The sequence below is a fragment of the Cydia strobilella genome, chromosome 15 (assembly GCF_947568885.1).
Source record: "Cydia strobilella chromosome 15, ilCydStro3.1, whole genome shotgun sequence".
Classification (NCBI taxonomy): Eukaryota; Metazoa; Arthropoda; class Insecta; order Lepidoptera; family Tortricidae; genus Cydia; species Cydia strobilella.
The window spans coordinates 14,590,345-14,606,264 of record NC_086055.1 but is presented as its reverse complement, the minus strand read 5'-3'; the positions used below and the strand labels follow the sequence as shown (position 1 = coordinate 14,606,264).

At 37.5% G+C, this 15,920-nt stretch overlaps 1 protein-coding gene and 1 long non-coding RNA gene across 2 annotated transcripts in view; both read right to left on the bottom strand.

Annotated features, from left to right (window-relative positions):
• The window catches only part of LOC134747647 (breast cancer metastasis-suppressor 1-like protein), a 164,925-nt gene extending 156,686 nt beyond the window's left edge, over window positions 1-8,239 (bottom strand). The window contains exons 1-3 of the mRNA XM_063682254.1: window positions 7,926-8,239; window positions 4,753-4,903; window positions 3,350-3,443 (exon numbers count right to left, since the gene is read on the bottom strand). Of these exons, the coding sequence (XP_063538324.1) occupies window positions 3,350-3,443; window positions 4,753-4,903; window positions 7,926-8,127 (447 nt within the window). The 5' untranslated portion in view covers window positions 8,128-8,239. The remainder of the gene's footprint in view (window positions 1-3,349; window positions 3,444-4,752; window positions 4,904-7,925) is intronic.
• A 4,683-nt stretch (window positions 8,240-12,922) lies between these two features.
• On the bottom strand, window positions 12,923-15,914 carry LOC134747676 (uncharacterized). The gene is made up of 2 exons (XR_010128351.1): window positions 13,599-15,914; window positions 12,923-13,425 (listed from the first exon to the last, which is right to left on the bottom strand). It is a non-coding gene; the product is annotated as an uncharacterized LOC134747676 (long non-coding RNA).
• Window positions 15,915-15,920: the final 6 nt, after the last annotated feature.

Here is a 15,920-nt window from a genome sequence, read left to right as displayed (position 1 = left end):
AAAACATCTATTGTAAAATATTATAAGATTGATTTATACCTACAAGATGTTCCATTAGGAAAAACCGGCCAAGTGCGAGTCGGACTCGCGCACGAAGGGTTCCATACCATTACGCAAAAAACGTAAAAAAAAAACACGTTGTATGAGAGCCCCACTAAAATATTAATTTTATTCTGTTTTTGGTATTTGTTGTTATAGCGGCAACAGAAATCATCAGGCGTCATCATTTGTGAAAATTTCAACTGTCTACCTAACACGTTTCATGAGATACAGCCTGGTGACAGACAAACGGATAGCGGAGTCTTAGTAATAGGGTCCCGTCTTTACCCTTCGGGTACGGAACCATAATAAACATAACTTTGTAAATGTCTTAAAATTAAGAAAAAAAATCACTTACCTTTTTGACGACTCGCCGATCTGAAAAGGGCGAGGGAAAGTGGGAAATTCGGATAGAGGACGTGGAGAGTTGAAAAGCAAGCAATAGGAGTTTATAATTATTTATAAATACATAATATAAATAAATAAATATGATATACATTCTTATACAAATTGACTGAGTCCCACGGTAAGCTCAAGAAGGCTTGTGTTGTGGGTACTCAGACAACGATATATACAGGGTGGCTAAAAAATAAGTGCATTCCCGTTGCCAAGGAGGTTGCCGTCGTCGTACAGAGGGCGTTGACGGTTTCGTTTGTTATTTATAATTTTAACGCATATCAGTGAAAGAACATGGGTAAAATCATATAAAAATAATTAATGCAAATAAAAAAATCATTTATCCATATTTAAATACATTTTAACGTATTTTTATAAATCTTCATTTTTAGTTTTAAAGTATGTCGATAGATGGCAGTGAATTTACAGTGGTTACAAAATTTACTGTGACAGTACCGCTCTATCTTATTATATCCTCTTTGATTATACTGAGCAACCCCGAAGTCGCGAAAAAAAATTTGGTTGTTTCGTACATTTTCGCTGGTCCAGTTTCTATGGGTGGGTAAATTTTTTTTTTCACTATTTCGGGGTTGGTCCCATAGTAAAAGTTGCTCAGTATAATCCCAAAACCTCCCTGGCAACGGGAATGCATTTATTTTTTAGCCACCCTGTATACACAAACAGCTGGTGAGACAATACATGTATCGCCACATTAATAATAAAATAATTACTTTATCGCCTGTGTAACATTGCCCGGTCGTAAATGATGTTCTAACTTGATATAATTGTGATTTTTCAAACATTTTATATAGAAGTTGGATTCGATTTAACGCCAATTTAAACGTGAACTGTAGATATAGGGACCGTGCGCGTTGGAGCCATCTTGTGGTCTGAATCGGAAACATAAACATGTACATTGCCAAAGCAATTGCTACCATATACCGGTCTCGTACGTTTTCTTGTGCATAATACGTTCTGCCATCTTGTGGGCTACATCGGAAGCATAAACTTCACATTTACGCCTCGCGCCAAATATCTGACGGCTTCGCTGCCCTCTATAAGTCATACACACTCCCTATATCGCCGCTATACTTACTCAACCCCGTATCTGCAAAACTCATTTGATGACAAAAACACCCGTATTCCGAATGAAAGAAAAGCGACATTTCCATCAAATGATTGTTGCAGATATGAGGTTGAGTAAGTATAGTGACGATATGTATTTCTATTTGTAAAACTTGATGGTGGCTGATACTTTTGGCGCGTTGTTTTATTTATACGCTATTATGAATGATTTTAATAACAAAACTTCCGATAAACACAGACATATTAAATATATTAATAACGGGACCCGTTATTAATATATTTAATATTATGAATGATGACCGTACATCCAACTCCTACTGTACTTGTGTTGTGATCGTCACGAATAAATGTCTTTTATCTTTATCTTTCAACATTGCATGAAATTCAAATTTAAGGAGGAACTAGGTGTATAAATATAGGAAGAAATAGGAAGGAAAACTTAAATAAGGATTCTCGGATGTTTCTCTTGAAGTTTACTGCTTCTAAATGCATGCAACTTATTTTACATATAACGTATATACACATTGGACAAATAAATTGGACAGATGTAATACCAACCTAATATAATATTTTATGAATTGATTGTCCCTGTGATTTAAAGTAACGAACCCGAGACTATACTTAAGGGCAAGGCACAGACGATAAGTGATGGTTATCTTCGGTTACCGCGATAGTTACTCATGAAATAAAACTATGAAAACGGATTATATTGCGTATATTGAATTTATAATACATCCCGACGTTTCGAACCCTTTACAGCGTTCGTGGTCAACGGGTGACTGAGGAAAAATTACAAAGTGCAAAAATACCCACATACTAAAATAATGAACAATCATAGACTACAAACTTTAAGGCTGGTTGTACATGCAAAATCTACAACCACTACTACTACTAGCCTTATGAACCGATTTTGCATGTACAACCAGCCTTAAAGTTTGTAGTCTATGATTGTTCATTATTTTAGTGTGGGTATTTTTGCACTTTGTAATTTTTCCTCAGTCACCCGTTGACCACGAACGCTGTAAAGGGTTCGAAACGTCGGGATGTATTATAAATTCAATATACGCGATATAATCCGTTTTCATAGTTTTATTTGATAAAGGTTACATAAATAATACAGTGGAACCTCGATAACTCGAATTTCTAATTATTCTTCTTAGGCTCCTCAAAATATTACCTAATTAAATCAAAGTAATCAACGATGCGCTACACAGATAGGATGTTCGGTACAGTTTCCATAACTCAATTTGACTTCTGTATTTCCAAAATATAAAAGCATTGGTGGGCATCAAATTGCTTCTGAAATAACACGATTTTTATTGGTTTTACCTGTATGCCTCTACATTAATTTGACCTCTCTAACGCGATACCCTAGAGGAAATCTCTTAACACGATTTCCTTGGAGTTCTTCTTGAGATTCGTGTAATAAATGGTCCACTGTAGTTTTATCGAAATTTTCATAGTTTTTTGGATAAAAAGGTTTAGTAATGGAGCCACATATAGTTTAAACACTTCGAAACAAATACTTAGGCCGTAAGAGTCAGCTACACCAACCAAACCGTCCATCACGTTATATCCACCGTCCATTAAAGCGTATGAACCAGAGGTTCCCAAAGTGGTCCACAGTGGAGACCAGACGGGGGTCCACATTGGCGTGAAAAAAATTGGAGTTGGGAATATATTAGAAATGTAACAGCAGGAGGTGAACCGAAAACCGTAAACCTTTGAGTGATCTACGAGAAAAAAAATTGGGAACCTCTGGTATGAACCAAAACTGTTTGATAAATAAAACGGTTTAAGAGGCCTGTTCTAAAGACCGTGATCTTACCTTAAAATGCTGCTGGGCCGCCTGCTCCTCCGCCTCGTACTTGTGTTTGATGTTTTCTATACGCATCTGCTTCAGGATGCCCGCTACCTCGATCCTGCAAGAAAAATATGATTAATGGCGTTGTTCATACACGTATATCATCTAATGCGGCACAGAATAAGAAATATAGTATTATCGTACAGAACGGCCACGCACCGCCCTGCCCCGACTAGAATGACCTCGCCTTGCGACAGCAGATTGACGACCTTTTGCCGACCGCTCAGTACTGTTTTTAAGCAACTTACTCACACAATGACGCATGCCGCGTGTACAGACGTGCCGTTCACACATAGAAACGCAAGTGATTTATTCTGTGCCTATAGAGCTCAAACATGGTCATTAACTGAGGCGTTAAAGAAGAAACTCAAGGTTTGCCAGCGAGCGATGGAGCGCAGTATACTAGGTGATCGCAGAACTGATAGAATCAGAAACACGGAACTGCGCTGCAAAACTCGAGTTGTAGAAGTAGGTGTCAAGACCGCTAAGTTTAAGTGGGACTGGGCTGGGCATGTCTGCCGCATGCACCCTGAATGGTGGGCCAAAATGGTTACCGAGTGGGCCCCACGGAACACCATAGATGGTCCTGGGCGGGGTGCAGGCAGACCGAAAAGGAGATGGCGGGACGACTTGGACGCATTTTATCCAAATTGGTGGGAAACTACAAACCTAAGGTGCAGTATGTTCAGCCAGCGGAGTTTTTGAAAATTCGTATCGTTTTTTAGGGTTCCGTACCCAAAGGGTAAAACCCTATTACTAAGACTCCGCTGTCCGTCCGTCTGTCACCAGGCCGTGTGTCTCACGAACCGTGATAGCTAGACAGTTGAAATTTTCACAGATGATGTATTTCTGTTGCCGCTAATAGCAACAAATACTAAAAACAGAATAAAATAAATATTTAAGTGGGGCTCCCATACAAACAAACGCGATTTTTTTGCCGTTTTTTGCGTTATGGTACGGAAACCTTCGTACGCGAGTCCCACTCGCACTTGGCCGATTTTTTTCTAAATATGAACCAACAACTTATGAACATACTTAGAATACAAGTTTCATCTGCTTAGCAAAGGTGGAACATTGTGAAATAAATGAAAAAAATGTGCTGTTTACATGTTTCATGCGGTCCGAGTACAACTACTTGCGTAGTATCGAGGAGCTGAAGTCACTGGCCCAAAGGGCCTCTTTATATATTTTCTCATGTTGTCCTGCAGACGCTGCGAAGGCCCAAGGTACTCCTGCGAGCGCCCACCCCTGACCTCGGTGAGCTGGTACTCTACATGTTTCATGCGCTCTGAGTACATCTGCTCTCGTAGCATCGAGTAGGAGCTGCCAGTTGTCTTAACGGGCCTTTTATGGTCTCTGTAAAGTACCTGACTCTCATGTTGTCCTGCAGACGCCGCAGAGGCCCGAGGTACTCCTGCGAGCGCCCGCCCCTGACCTCGGTGAGCTGGTACTCCACATGCTTCATGCGCTCCGAGTACAACTGCTCGCGTAGCACGGTGAACTGACGCTCGAGGTTTGCTGAAATTGTTAGAACATGTGGTAAGTTATAAGGTAAAAGATGGAGAGAGCGCGATCATTGGGGTACAGTCGCCATCAGATATATCGGAGCGGCCAAGGTGTTCACAATATCTGAACACGCACTCTAACGCCTTTATAATAGAGGCGTGTTCAGATATTTGTGAGCGCCTTGACCGCTCCGATATATCTGATGGCGACTGTACAAGTCGAGCGCAATATAAAACACGATACGTTGCTTTACGCTAAAAATCGCGTTTAGAAAGGAAATTTGTATTTAATTATACGAACGAGTCTACCGCGATTAAATTTCATTGTTTTTACCTAAAATTCCGACGTTTCAGCTGAGTTGCACCAGCTGTGGCCGTTCGTATAATTAAATATGTGTTCAAAACGCGAGTTTAAGGGAATTTGGTCAAAAATTATTAGTGACAATTAAAGAAAGTGTATGCTGTAAAAAAAAAAAGATTATTTTGTCAAAAAATGATTGAGATATGTCATTGTTATATGCACATAAACCCAGCAAAAGTACCAACTTTCGTTCTGTCTTATATTATTTATAAATGCGAGTACATAGGTCCTACTGTGATGCATGAAATAATGATAACGTACCAACTTAGTCCAGATGAGTTAGTAGAAATTCCCTCGCTGGGATTCGAACCCAGGACCATTAGCTTCCTTAACTGGATTACTGCCTCCAATACCCGCTGAGCTAAACGGGTTGTCAATTTTAGTTAATGCTATACCAGCCCTTGGAGTGGTAACCCCCCGGTTGCCGACCGATTACGTCATTTAAATTTAAAAATTGTGACATTTTCAACCAAGTGGTACCACATTGTCGCTTGTCAATAAGGTTGATTTCAAATTAAAGCTATATGGAAATAGCGCCTTATTGACAACCGACAATAAATACCCTTTTGATTGAAAATGGCACATTTGATTAATTAAAATAAACTAAAAATTCCAACAACTCAAAAACAACGTATGGCACAAGAGTTATACTATGGAAGTATGGATTAGAATCCCATCCTCGTCGCCACTAATATAACTCACAGTTTTAGGGGTCCAGGAACAGGCATGGGTCAGGTTCGCGTTGACAGACTGACTTTTCACAACTACCCCACTTTGTACACAAAATGTCAAAACCTAACCCCATTGTCTATACATAACAGAAAATTTTAGCAGTTAATTTTTTGTTAGCAAGATATAGCAGCAGACTTCGCTTAAGGTAGGACCATCACCACAGTCTACAGTGTGGAAAAAAATTATGGGCGCTGGAGAAAGTACCTTAAAACCTTAAATTAGCTCATTTTACTTAAAGAGAATAGGCCAAAGGTTGGTATTGGTGGTAGCGCCATCTGTGCGAGAACCAAATTTTCTTGATTTGCGAGGCACGTTTTTTCCTTAGACTTTATTCATCTTATACAGATTTATATAGCAAATCGCCTAGCGTGGTGCGGGCATGTTATGCGGAGGGATGAAAGTCATGTGACGAGAAAGGTATTAAGAATGAATGTGGAGCGAGGTACGAGGAGAGGAAAACCGAGAGAGATGATATGAAGAGAACGCAAGTGAATGATGAGATGACAGGTGACAGAGAGGTATGGAAGAAAATGACATGCTGCACCAACCCCAAGTGAATGGGACAAGGGCAAGCAAATGATGATGATATAAGGTAATATCATAGAGTAACTTATACTAGAGCGGTACTGTCATAGTAAATTTTGTAACCCCAGTAAATTCACTGCCATCTGTCGACACACTTTGAAACTAAAAATGAAGATTTATAAAAATACGATAGAATGTATTTAAATATAGATAAATGATTTTTTTTATTTGCATTAATTATTTTTATGATTTTGACCCATGTTCTTTCACTGATATGCGTTAAAATTGTTAAATAACAAACGAAACCGTCAACGCCATCTATACGACTGTAGGCCAGAACTAGTAGCACCCTCTGAACGAGAATCAATTTTTCTTGATTTTCGAGGCACGTTTTATCCTTAGACTGTATCCATCTATTACCGAGTTATATCTATCTTTGGTAATATACAGTAGATATCACTTAATATCCTCACGTTTAATACAATTTCCCATGATTTACATTGTCCCTTACATTCATTAAGTTTTTCACATTAATATGCTTTTCCGCCTAAAACTTGTTTTTTGCATAGTCCCTTCGGAGTCTTTGAAAGTAGGTTTCACTGTGTATTAATTTTCCTAGGATTAACGAAAACTCTTTCTTCCCTTCTAAGGCATTGCTTAATATATCCTTATTTGCTTAACAAATCTTATATTTATGTGAAAGAAAATACTATTTTAACAGATTCAATAGTATGTATCGGTCGGTCGGGGAGGCCGTGTACTACATGGAGGCGATCAGTTGAGAAAGAGGCTGGCTCAACTGGACTCGACTGGAAAGAGCTGGAAGTAGCCGCTCAAGATCGTGACAAATGGAGGATTCTTCTGCGAGCTCTATGTCCCTAATGAGGGATAACAGGCATACATCATCATCATCATCATCAATAGTATGTATAAACTCTTTATTGTACAAAACACAGAACACAAATATGGGACAGAATAGGCAGTACAAAGGCGAACTTATCCTTTTAAGGGATTTATTGAGTAGATGAGAATTGATGAAAAACGGTAGACAAATATAGCACTGCGTTGTAATACTAGAGGAAAGTCGATCAATTTATATAAAAGAGGAAATAGTTACTTTTATTTAACCAAAGGACTGTAGAATAAGAATGTAAATTTTAACAAATGTAGTGTTTGCCAAATGTAAAGAAATTTGCCATATAAAGAAATAGGGCTGGTCAAATACATCAAAAAAACTCTATTAATATGTATCTAAAATTATATTATGGCACATAATTAACCAAGATCCTAAAACAAGCATCACGCTAGTATAAAATGTATCTTTTATTCGCGAAAGCTTTAATAATCTATGAAAAACACAACTGTTTATGTTCTAAACACAATCAGTTGTTAGTAAACATAACCTAAAAATACCAACCTAAATTGTCCAGGCACTCGTTTCTCCGGCGCTCGCACTCGCTTTCATCCATCTCGGAGGAGTCATCGGAATCAGGCTCGTCTGCCTCTTCAGCACTGGAGTCCCTGTCGGGACCCCGGGAGGATCCGCCGGACCTCTCAGTTTCACCACCAGACAAATCACCATCCCCGTCACTGTCACCTTCCACTTTCATTGAGGGCATTTTGCACGAGTTCAAAATGTGGTCACGCGCAGTAAAAAGTTTTTTTCAAAAAGTAGGCCAGATTTTTCTGTGATTTGGCTGTTTTCGCTCCCTTTAGATGCCAAATTGCCAACTGTCAGTCTGTCAAGTCAATGACAAACTGTCAATTTTTTTTTTTTTTTTAGATAACAAGGTGTTGCCAGTGACAAAATCATTTTCGTGTTTATAGTGCGACAAAATTGGAAATTAAATATATAGTTGGTCAAGCTAATCTTGTCACTCTCGTCAGTAGAAAATTTAAAAAATGTAGGCGCAAAGGGTTATCCTTGGGTTATCCTCCCATACAAAATTTTAATTTCGCGCCTTTTTCTACTGACAAGATTTGCTTGACCAACTCATGGAGACTGTATAAAGGAGCCAAATCTCTATGTATGAAAAGTGTCCATCAAAAAACAGTAATTAGGCGGCGCCACCATACACCGAAATACTACCAAAAACAACCTACGTAATTTGGTCGGGTTATTTGTTGCCTTATATGGTTCATGTTATACTCATGTCCCAGAGCCTAACTAGCGCCACCGGAGAGATTAGGAACTATTATTTAAAGCTTAACGCGATCACTTTTACAACAATTCTGCCATAAGAGATTGCGATCCTTTCTATACCATCCATAAATGGAACTAAAAAATTCCATACTAAATTGTTGCCATGTTTAAGCATTTTACGTCAAAATGTGACAGTTATAGTTGGTCAAACCAAATTGTCAGTAAATAAGAACAGAAAACTAGACAGAGAGAATCATACTATCTTTGTCTTACACTAGTACTAGCATTCAAAAGAAAAGGATGAGTATAACTTTTTTTTGGTCTTATTTACTGTATGGTGGCGCCGCCTAATTACTGACAAATTGGGTTTCCAGACTAGAAGTCGCGTTAAGCAGCAAAGTCTAGCTTTATAAAAGGCAACCAACGCAACGCTCTATAAATACCGGCACCATCTAGCGAGTTGATGAGTCAAGACTAAAGGGGCCTACTAATTACAGTCCGCCGGCCGGACCATATCGGCCTCTCAGTTGTTCGGAACTGTCAAATTTTTGTTCTAAAGCCTAGTTCGGACACTTCGGACTACTTTTAATTTAGTCGAGTGGCGATATTTCGGTTACCAAAATCGATCAACTCTGAGGATCAATTGACCAAAAACCGTTCGCTCTGCAGACTGCAAAATTTAGTCGAGTAGCGAGTATATTTTAGTTACTAAAGGTGTCTGAACACCAAGAATTTAGTCGGGTAGATTAGTAAGTGGTGGGGGAGGCTCACTCGACAGAAAAAATAGAATAAAATGGATCCACTCGACTAATGTACACTGACTAATCTACTCTATCTAAATTGTTGTTCGGACACGTAATACTCGCCAATAGACTATATTACTAATGTAGTCCGAAATGCTGAAATCGTCCGACGGACTGATAGTCTGATAATCAGTGGGCCCCTTCAGACATCCGTATGGATTTGAGAGCTAAAGATGCCAGACAGAGATACAGAACAGAATATGACACATGTTTAACTTGTAATATCCCTTTTTAAACTTTGTTGCTTGTGAAAATCCCATTTTCGATCCACTATCCCCTATCCAAGCGTACTATACAGGGTGGCTAAAAAATAAGTGCATTCCCGTTGCCAGGAGGTTTTGGCATTATACTGAGCAACTTTAACTATGGGACCAACCCCGAAGTCGCGAAAAAAAATTTGGCTGTTTTATATAGGTACATTTTGGCTGGTCCATTTTATATGGGTTTTTTTTCGCGATGGCGTGGTTGGTCCCATAGTAAAAGTTGCTCAGTTTAATCCCAAAACCTCCCTGGCAACGGGAATGCACTTATTTTTTTGCCACCCCGCATATTTTAAATGCGAAGCTGGCGGCTCCCTTTCATGTGGCGTAGCATTTGGCCGTAGCTCTCTCAACCTACCACAATGCCACAAAAGAGCCATGCCTGGATTGCCCGGCTTCCTTAGTACTCTGCCGTATGGGAAACGGTCGAATAGTTCAGATCCGGAAACAGCTACCAACTTTTAGTATGTAGTTGGGTTGGGTCTCCAAAACTGCCGGGAGACAGCGGCGCCGGCCATATACTTCAGCGGAATGACGTCATCAAAATGACTCCCGCCTCGTTGCGAATATTGCATATTGCATACAATACTTACTTTAAAGTGATACTATCAGTATTATTGCGGATCCAGATGTTTTTGCATCAATATTTACGTAACGACGTTCATTTCGTAATACTTACTAGCAAAGATAGATATAACTCCGTAATAGATGGATACAGTCTAAGGAAAAAACGTGCCTCGAAAATCACGAAAATTTGATGCTCGATCTCGGCGTTGACGGTTTCGTTTGTTATTTATAATTTTAACGCATATCAGTGAAAGAACATGGGTCAAAATCATATAAAAATAATTAATGCAAATAAAAAAAACATTTATCCATATTTAAATACATTTTAACGTATTTTTATAAATCTTCATTTTTAGTTTTAAAGTATGTCGATAGATGGCAGTGAATTTAAAGCGGTTACAAAATTTACTATGACAGTACCACTCTATCTTATTATCACGGAGTAGAATGGAGATGGCAAGTGGGCGTTCCCGTCTATCCGACAGTTAGTAGCGACCGACTTACTTTATGCACAGACTATGCTCAGTTGTTGTGTAAACTTCATGCTCGAATGACATTCACGTCGTACGTACGCTCGTCTAACAAAAATTGATAATTAAATTTAAAATGCCGTATTGTGCAGTATTAAGCTGCAGAAATCACAGCGGTTTAAAAAATCTTTCACGTGGAGGTATTTCCTATCACCGGTGGTTATTTATTTAAATATAATCCGATAAATACGAAAAATCTGTTTATTTTGCATTATTTACGAATGTTCGTTAAGTAAATCTATATTTTATCAGTTAGAACTTAGAGTTCACAATCCTTTGTCACTATTCTTTACGTTTATCTGGAATATTCGCTATCCTAAATGTCAAATAACTTCGCTACTCAGATGCTGCGCAATGTCGATATTTATATCGATAAAGTTAAAGTTACGATATTTCAAGTTTGATGTTTGGTTCGGTAATAAATTATTATTTTAGACACGTTTCTAATTATTATTTGGGATAATCAATGTCTAAGTAAATATGGCAGCTCTGGTCATCAAGCACTAAGTTAAGTCGGCGTCATTTCATGGCAACCTTTCAAACCTTCGTATTCCTTTACATACGTTTTTGTTTTTTACACCCATCATATTTTCATCGTTAAATAATTAGACTAGGTACTTAATGTACTTATGCGTACAATGCATGCAATGTGCCATGAATAAACGATTTATATTTTCTATTTCTTTATTATTAATTATTGTAGGTTCCCACAAGATGCCGATATTAAAAATAAATGGATCAATGCTACTGGGCAAGAAAATTAGTTTCCGCAAAAATATAGCACAATTTGCTCGGAGCATTTCTTAGAGAAAGATTTCTGGGGATAAAATTGCCATACATCTCATCTAGCGTCCACACGCCTAAAACTTAGTTACTAATTTAGTAATTATTAGTGACATTCGGGCTCACTAAATTAATAAAAAGTGTTCCATACCACGCAAACTAGCGTCAAATATTGGAATTTTGCCGCCCCCCTTCCTGATTTGATAGGTCACAATCTTACAATCAAATCAAGTGGGATCGATGAGCCAGTTTCATGTATGCTTTCACACCATACAATTATTTGACAATTTAATCAGGTTGTCCCGTCTAGATTAGCCTTAAATGCTGCTACAAGTAAATATATTGTTAAAGACGAATACTTACCTATATGTAAGTAATTGCAGATTTGTGGTTACAAAATAACAGCAATGCAATACCGAGTTAATAGACCTTTAAAGAACTATGATTTTATCTGTTTGACTTTAAGATATATTTAATATTCACATTAACAACCTAGTTGGTCAATTAATAAGAAACAAATTTCTAGTTAGATATTTGTTGTACTTTACTACATATTATTTTTCATACAATGACGATTATCACTACCTATATTATAATCATAAATAAAGTATCATCTAAATGTGTTAAAACATACGGTAATGAAATATCAATACCTAACTGAACACACAAATATCGATAAAACACTCCGATTACACTGTCCCCTCCCTATATCGTCGAATGGAAAGAAGTTCCAACGGTTAGTTACTCGCAGGCGTGTAGAGATCTCGAAAACACCAGTGTAACGTGACCGTGAGATCCGTAACAAACCATGCGTAATTAGACCTTACTTATACTGGTTTTTTAGCCCTTTTCTCGCCTGTAATAAGTAAGTGATTTTTAAAATTATATAAAATAACGCCATCTGGTGTTGAGTAGTTGTATTAGGTGAACGTTGAGCGAGCTTTTGTGAGATGAATGAGATAATGAAAGAGTCGTATGTCATATAGCTTTGACATTATATTTTAAACCGTCACTCATGTAGCCTACAGTTCATATTCGTTCGAGAAATGTCCACCGGTAATAACCTTTTGGTATGGAAAGTTGCTACGAATCAGAGCAATTTTGTAAGTGTGTGACGTATTTTAACGTGGCTATGAATGTGTGAGTTTAGCGACACTGGTTTTCATACTAAATAGGAGTCATTTCACATCCACTAGTTTATTAATTCGTGCTTATTATATCCTCTTTGCTTACTAGTGAAAGGTGTGCAGGCCCAGAAAGGTTATTATGAAATAATACATAATAGTAATAGGGTACCAAATAAAACCAGTGTTATATCTGATATTAAATTTAATATTCTATTATTTACAGTAAATTGTTCTCTATTAACATGTTATTTATAATATTTATTTATCATTTATTCAGTTGTTAATAAATTATTTACAGAACTATTTATAAATTAGATAATATCAATACAATGAACTGACAAACCCACGTTTTATTGACCGGATGCATGACAAAACCTGGATATATAGTAAGTTCGTAAAGTAACAGCCTGTAATACCTAATATTTAATGACAGTTGAGGCATGCACCGCGCCAATACTTCAAATACAGTAACTCGGGATATATTGATGGTCTAATAAGTACTTAGCACCCCTGCAGGTTACCTCATATAATCCAATAGCATTAGTGTTACCAAAACGAGTCATCAAAATGTTTTCAGTGCAAATAAATGAGTTTAAAATTGGTAGAACGCAGATTAGGTACAATTATAGTCTGGCCAGCTAAACAAATTCAAGAAATAATTACATGGGAAGTCGACAATCAAACACTGAGTTTTTTGAATTTGTCTTTTTGAAGTAAAACTTCTTTAGGCGCGACTAGAGGGTACGTAACTCAGTTTGTTTTCTGACGGAAGTAACGCTCAGTAGTGACACACGCACAATAGGACACACGTCAAAGTGCCAACATAGCGATAAACATCAAAGAAGTTTTACTTCAATCGCGCGTTAAAATTACACACTTTTTTTATTGACAGCAACGGCTGGCCAGATTATAAAGTGCCTATTACACGGGGTATTATGGGCCCAGTATCTAAGGCGGTGGAGCTTGCAAGAAAACTTCTTCTATACTGCAGCTTAAGATGAATTGGTCCCCGAATACCCATCGTAGGTATGGGGTATATTGAGCACTTGAGTAAAGAAGAACTTGTAATTCAGCCTTGCCTCTTTGCTTATTTACATATTGCTGAGTTACCAATTAAAAACCTGGATTTGGACTTCTAATTTGTAGGTAGATAGATAGACAGAATACTCTTTATTGGCACACCTCAGTAAAATATACAACTTAAGGAAAAATAATTGATTAAAGATAGAGGCAACAGGCGAAGAGCGGTTTCTATCTATCTTAGAAGCACACGCCATACAAATCAAATGACTCGTCAAAATGACACAAAACTTAAAAACTAATACAAAGTTATGAATATGTTATGTCGAACAATAAAACATATGATATGACACGATCTCAAAATCAGCATAACGTGGAATGGTAATGGTAAAACAAGCTATACAAATATAAATGAACGTATTCAATTGTGATTACTATAAAAATGAAACGACCCTATTTCGGCCTAATATTTGGCACTAAGTTATTTGGAACGTACAATCTATCTACAAGATATATTGTAATGAAAATAATTCCAAGTTTATACCTAATTTATTTCATTTATTACCGGACATTTAGAATATTGTGTCGTAAAGTTTAAGTATTGCATTTATTCACGCCATCTAAAATAGTGATGTATATGTACGACTATAAATGTTAAAAACTTCTGAATCGGTCAAGCGATAAACTCAGTAACGCAACTACCCTAGTATTTTGTAAAGAGGTAAACGAGCCTAAAAGGAATCAATAACGTTAAGCACGGCACTATTTTTAGAAGTTTCAGTTGTGGGACCATTTGTTTTTAGTGTTTGGTTCCAAAACTGAACCACCAACGTCTGCCTGTGACCACGAACGTAACGTCACGTTCGAAACGTCAGGCCATAAATAAACGTAAGTTTGTACGCGATTAAGTCACGTGTTAGTTTTAAAATTATGAACACTTAGACTTGTAGTACTTGACAGGTACTTGACTTTACAAGTTTTTTGTACCTATACTTAATTGTGAAGAATTTGATTGTAACGGAAGAATAGAGCATAAATAATTTTCTATTTTATCCGCCGATAAATTGAGTATCAGATAACGGCTCGCAGTGTAGTATTAAAGAAATATAGTGTAAAGGTACCCACTTAAAACATATTATTATTGTGTTAAACAGCAATAAAGGCTTATTTTATTTATTTTATTTATTTAACGGCTCGCAATTTGCCGGCGCCGACCATAAGTGCAGTCCCGAATTACTTTTTTTTTTTTAATCTTTAGAGCGTTTTCACATTGTTTGATCCGTTATCGGAATCGGATGTTGGATTCGACATCCGCGTAGTCAGGCCGCGGGGGCGCGCCCGGGCGCCGTCTTAAGCGGTCACGCACACTACAACAAGCGTTATGCCTACACATACGCACACAAACAAATATTATCGGTCCGACAGCTGACGGGAGGCTCCGACATGGCTGAATTTATCGGAAGCCCCTTTCCGATATCGGATGCCGGAAGGCGATAGCTGCAAGAGAGTGCCATTGGCATTAAGTCCGCGCTGTTTTTTATCGTTTTTTACTAATAATGATTCATTAAATGCATAAATAAATACAGAGACACATATATGTTACATTTTACTTCCTTCCGACATCCGATTTGGGATCGGACAATGTGAAAATGCTCTTAAGACGCAAGAAAAATAAAACTTTCATACGGTCCCTGGTTTTATCACTTCTAAAAACAGTGCCATTAAACATACTTTTATTATTATTTGAAATAGACACTATAAAAATCAGATATGTCGTTGTACAGTAGGCATCGGTTATACGGATACAAATTATTGCTTTTCTACTCACTAACAGCAGTGTTCGGTATATTTATTGTTTTTTTTTAAAGACTTTTTAAATTTTCCTACCACCAATTCATTTCTTTAAGAGAAGACCCACAATAGACTACTGGAGAGTTTTTTCAAAAATCCTATTTAAGATCTAAAGTATAATTTGGCAATAGAGAAATAGGTATTGTATTGTATAATCTTAGTGTCATTTTAGCGGTATTAATAATTATATATAATTAATTCCGATTCATTTATTGTTTTTCAAGACTTGTCTGAGCAAGCCTAAAGCCCGCTCCAGACTACGCGGCGCGAAGTCGCGATCGCGAGTGTGGAGTCGATTTCGCTGATTAGCGAACAAGACCACACTCTC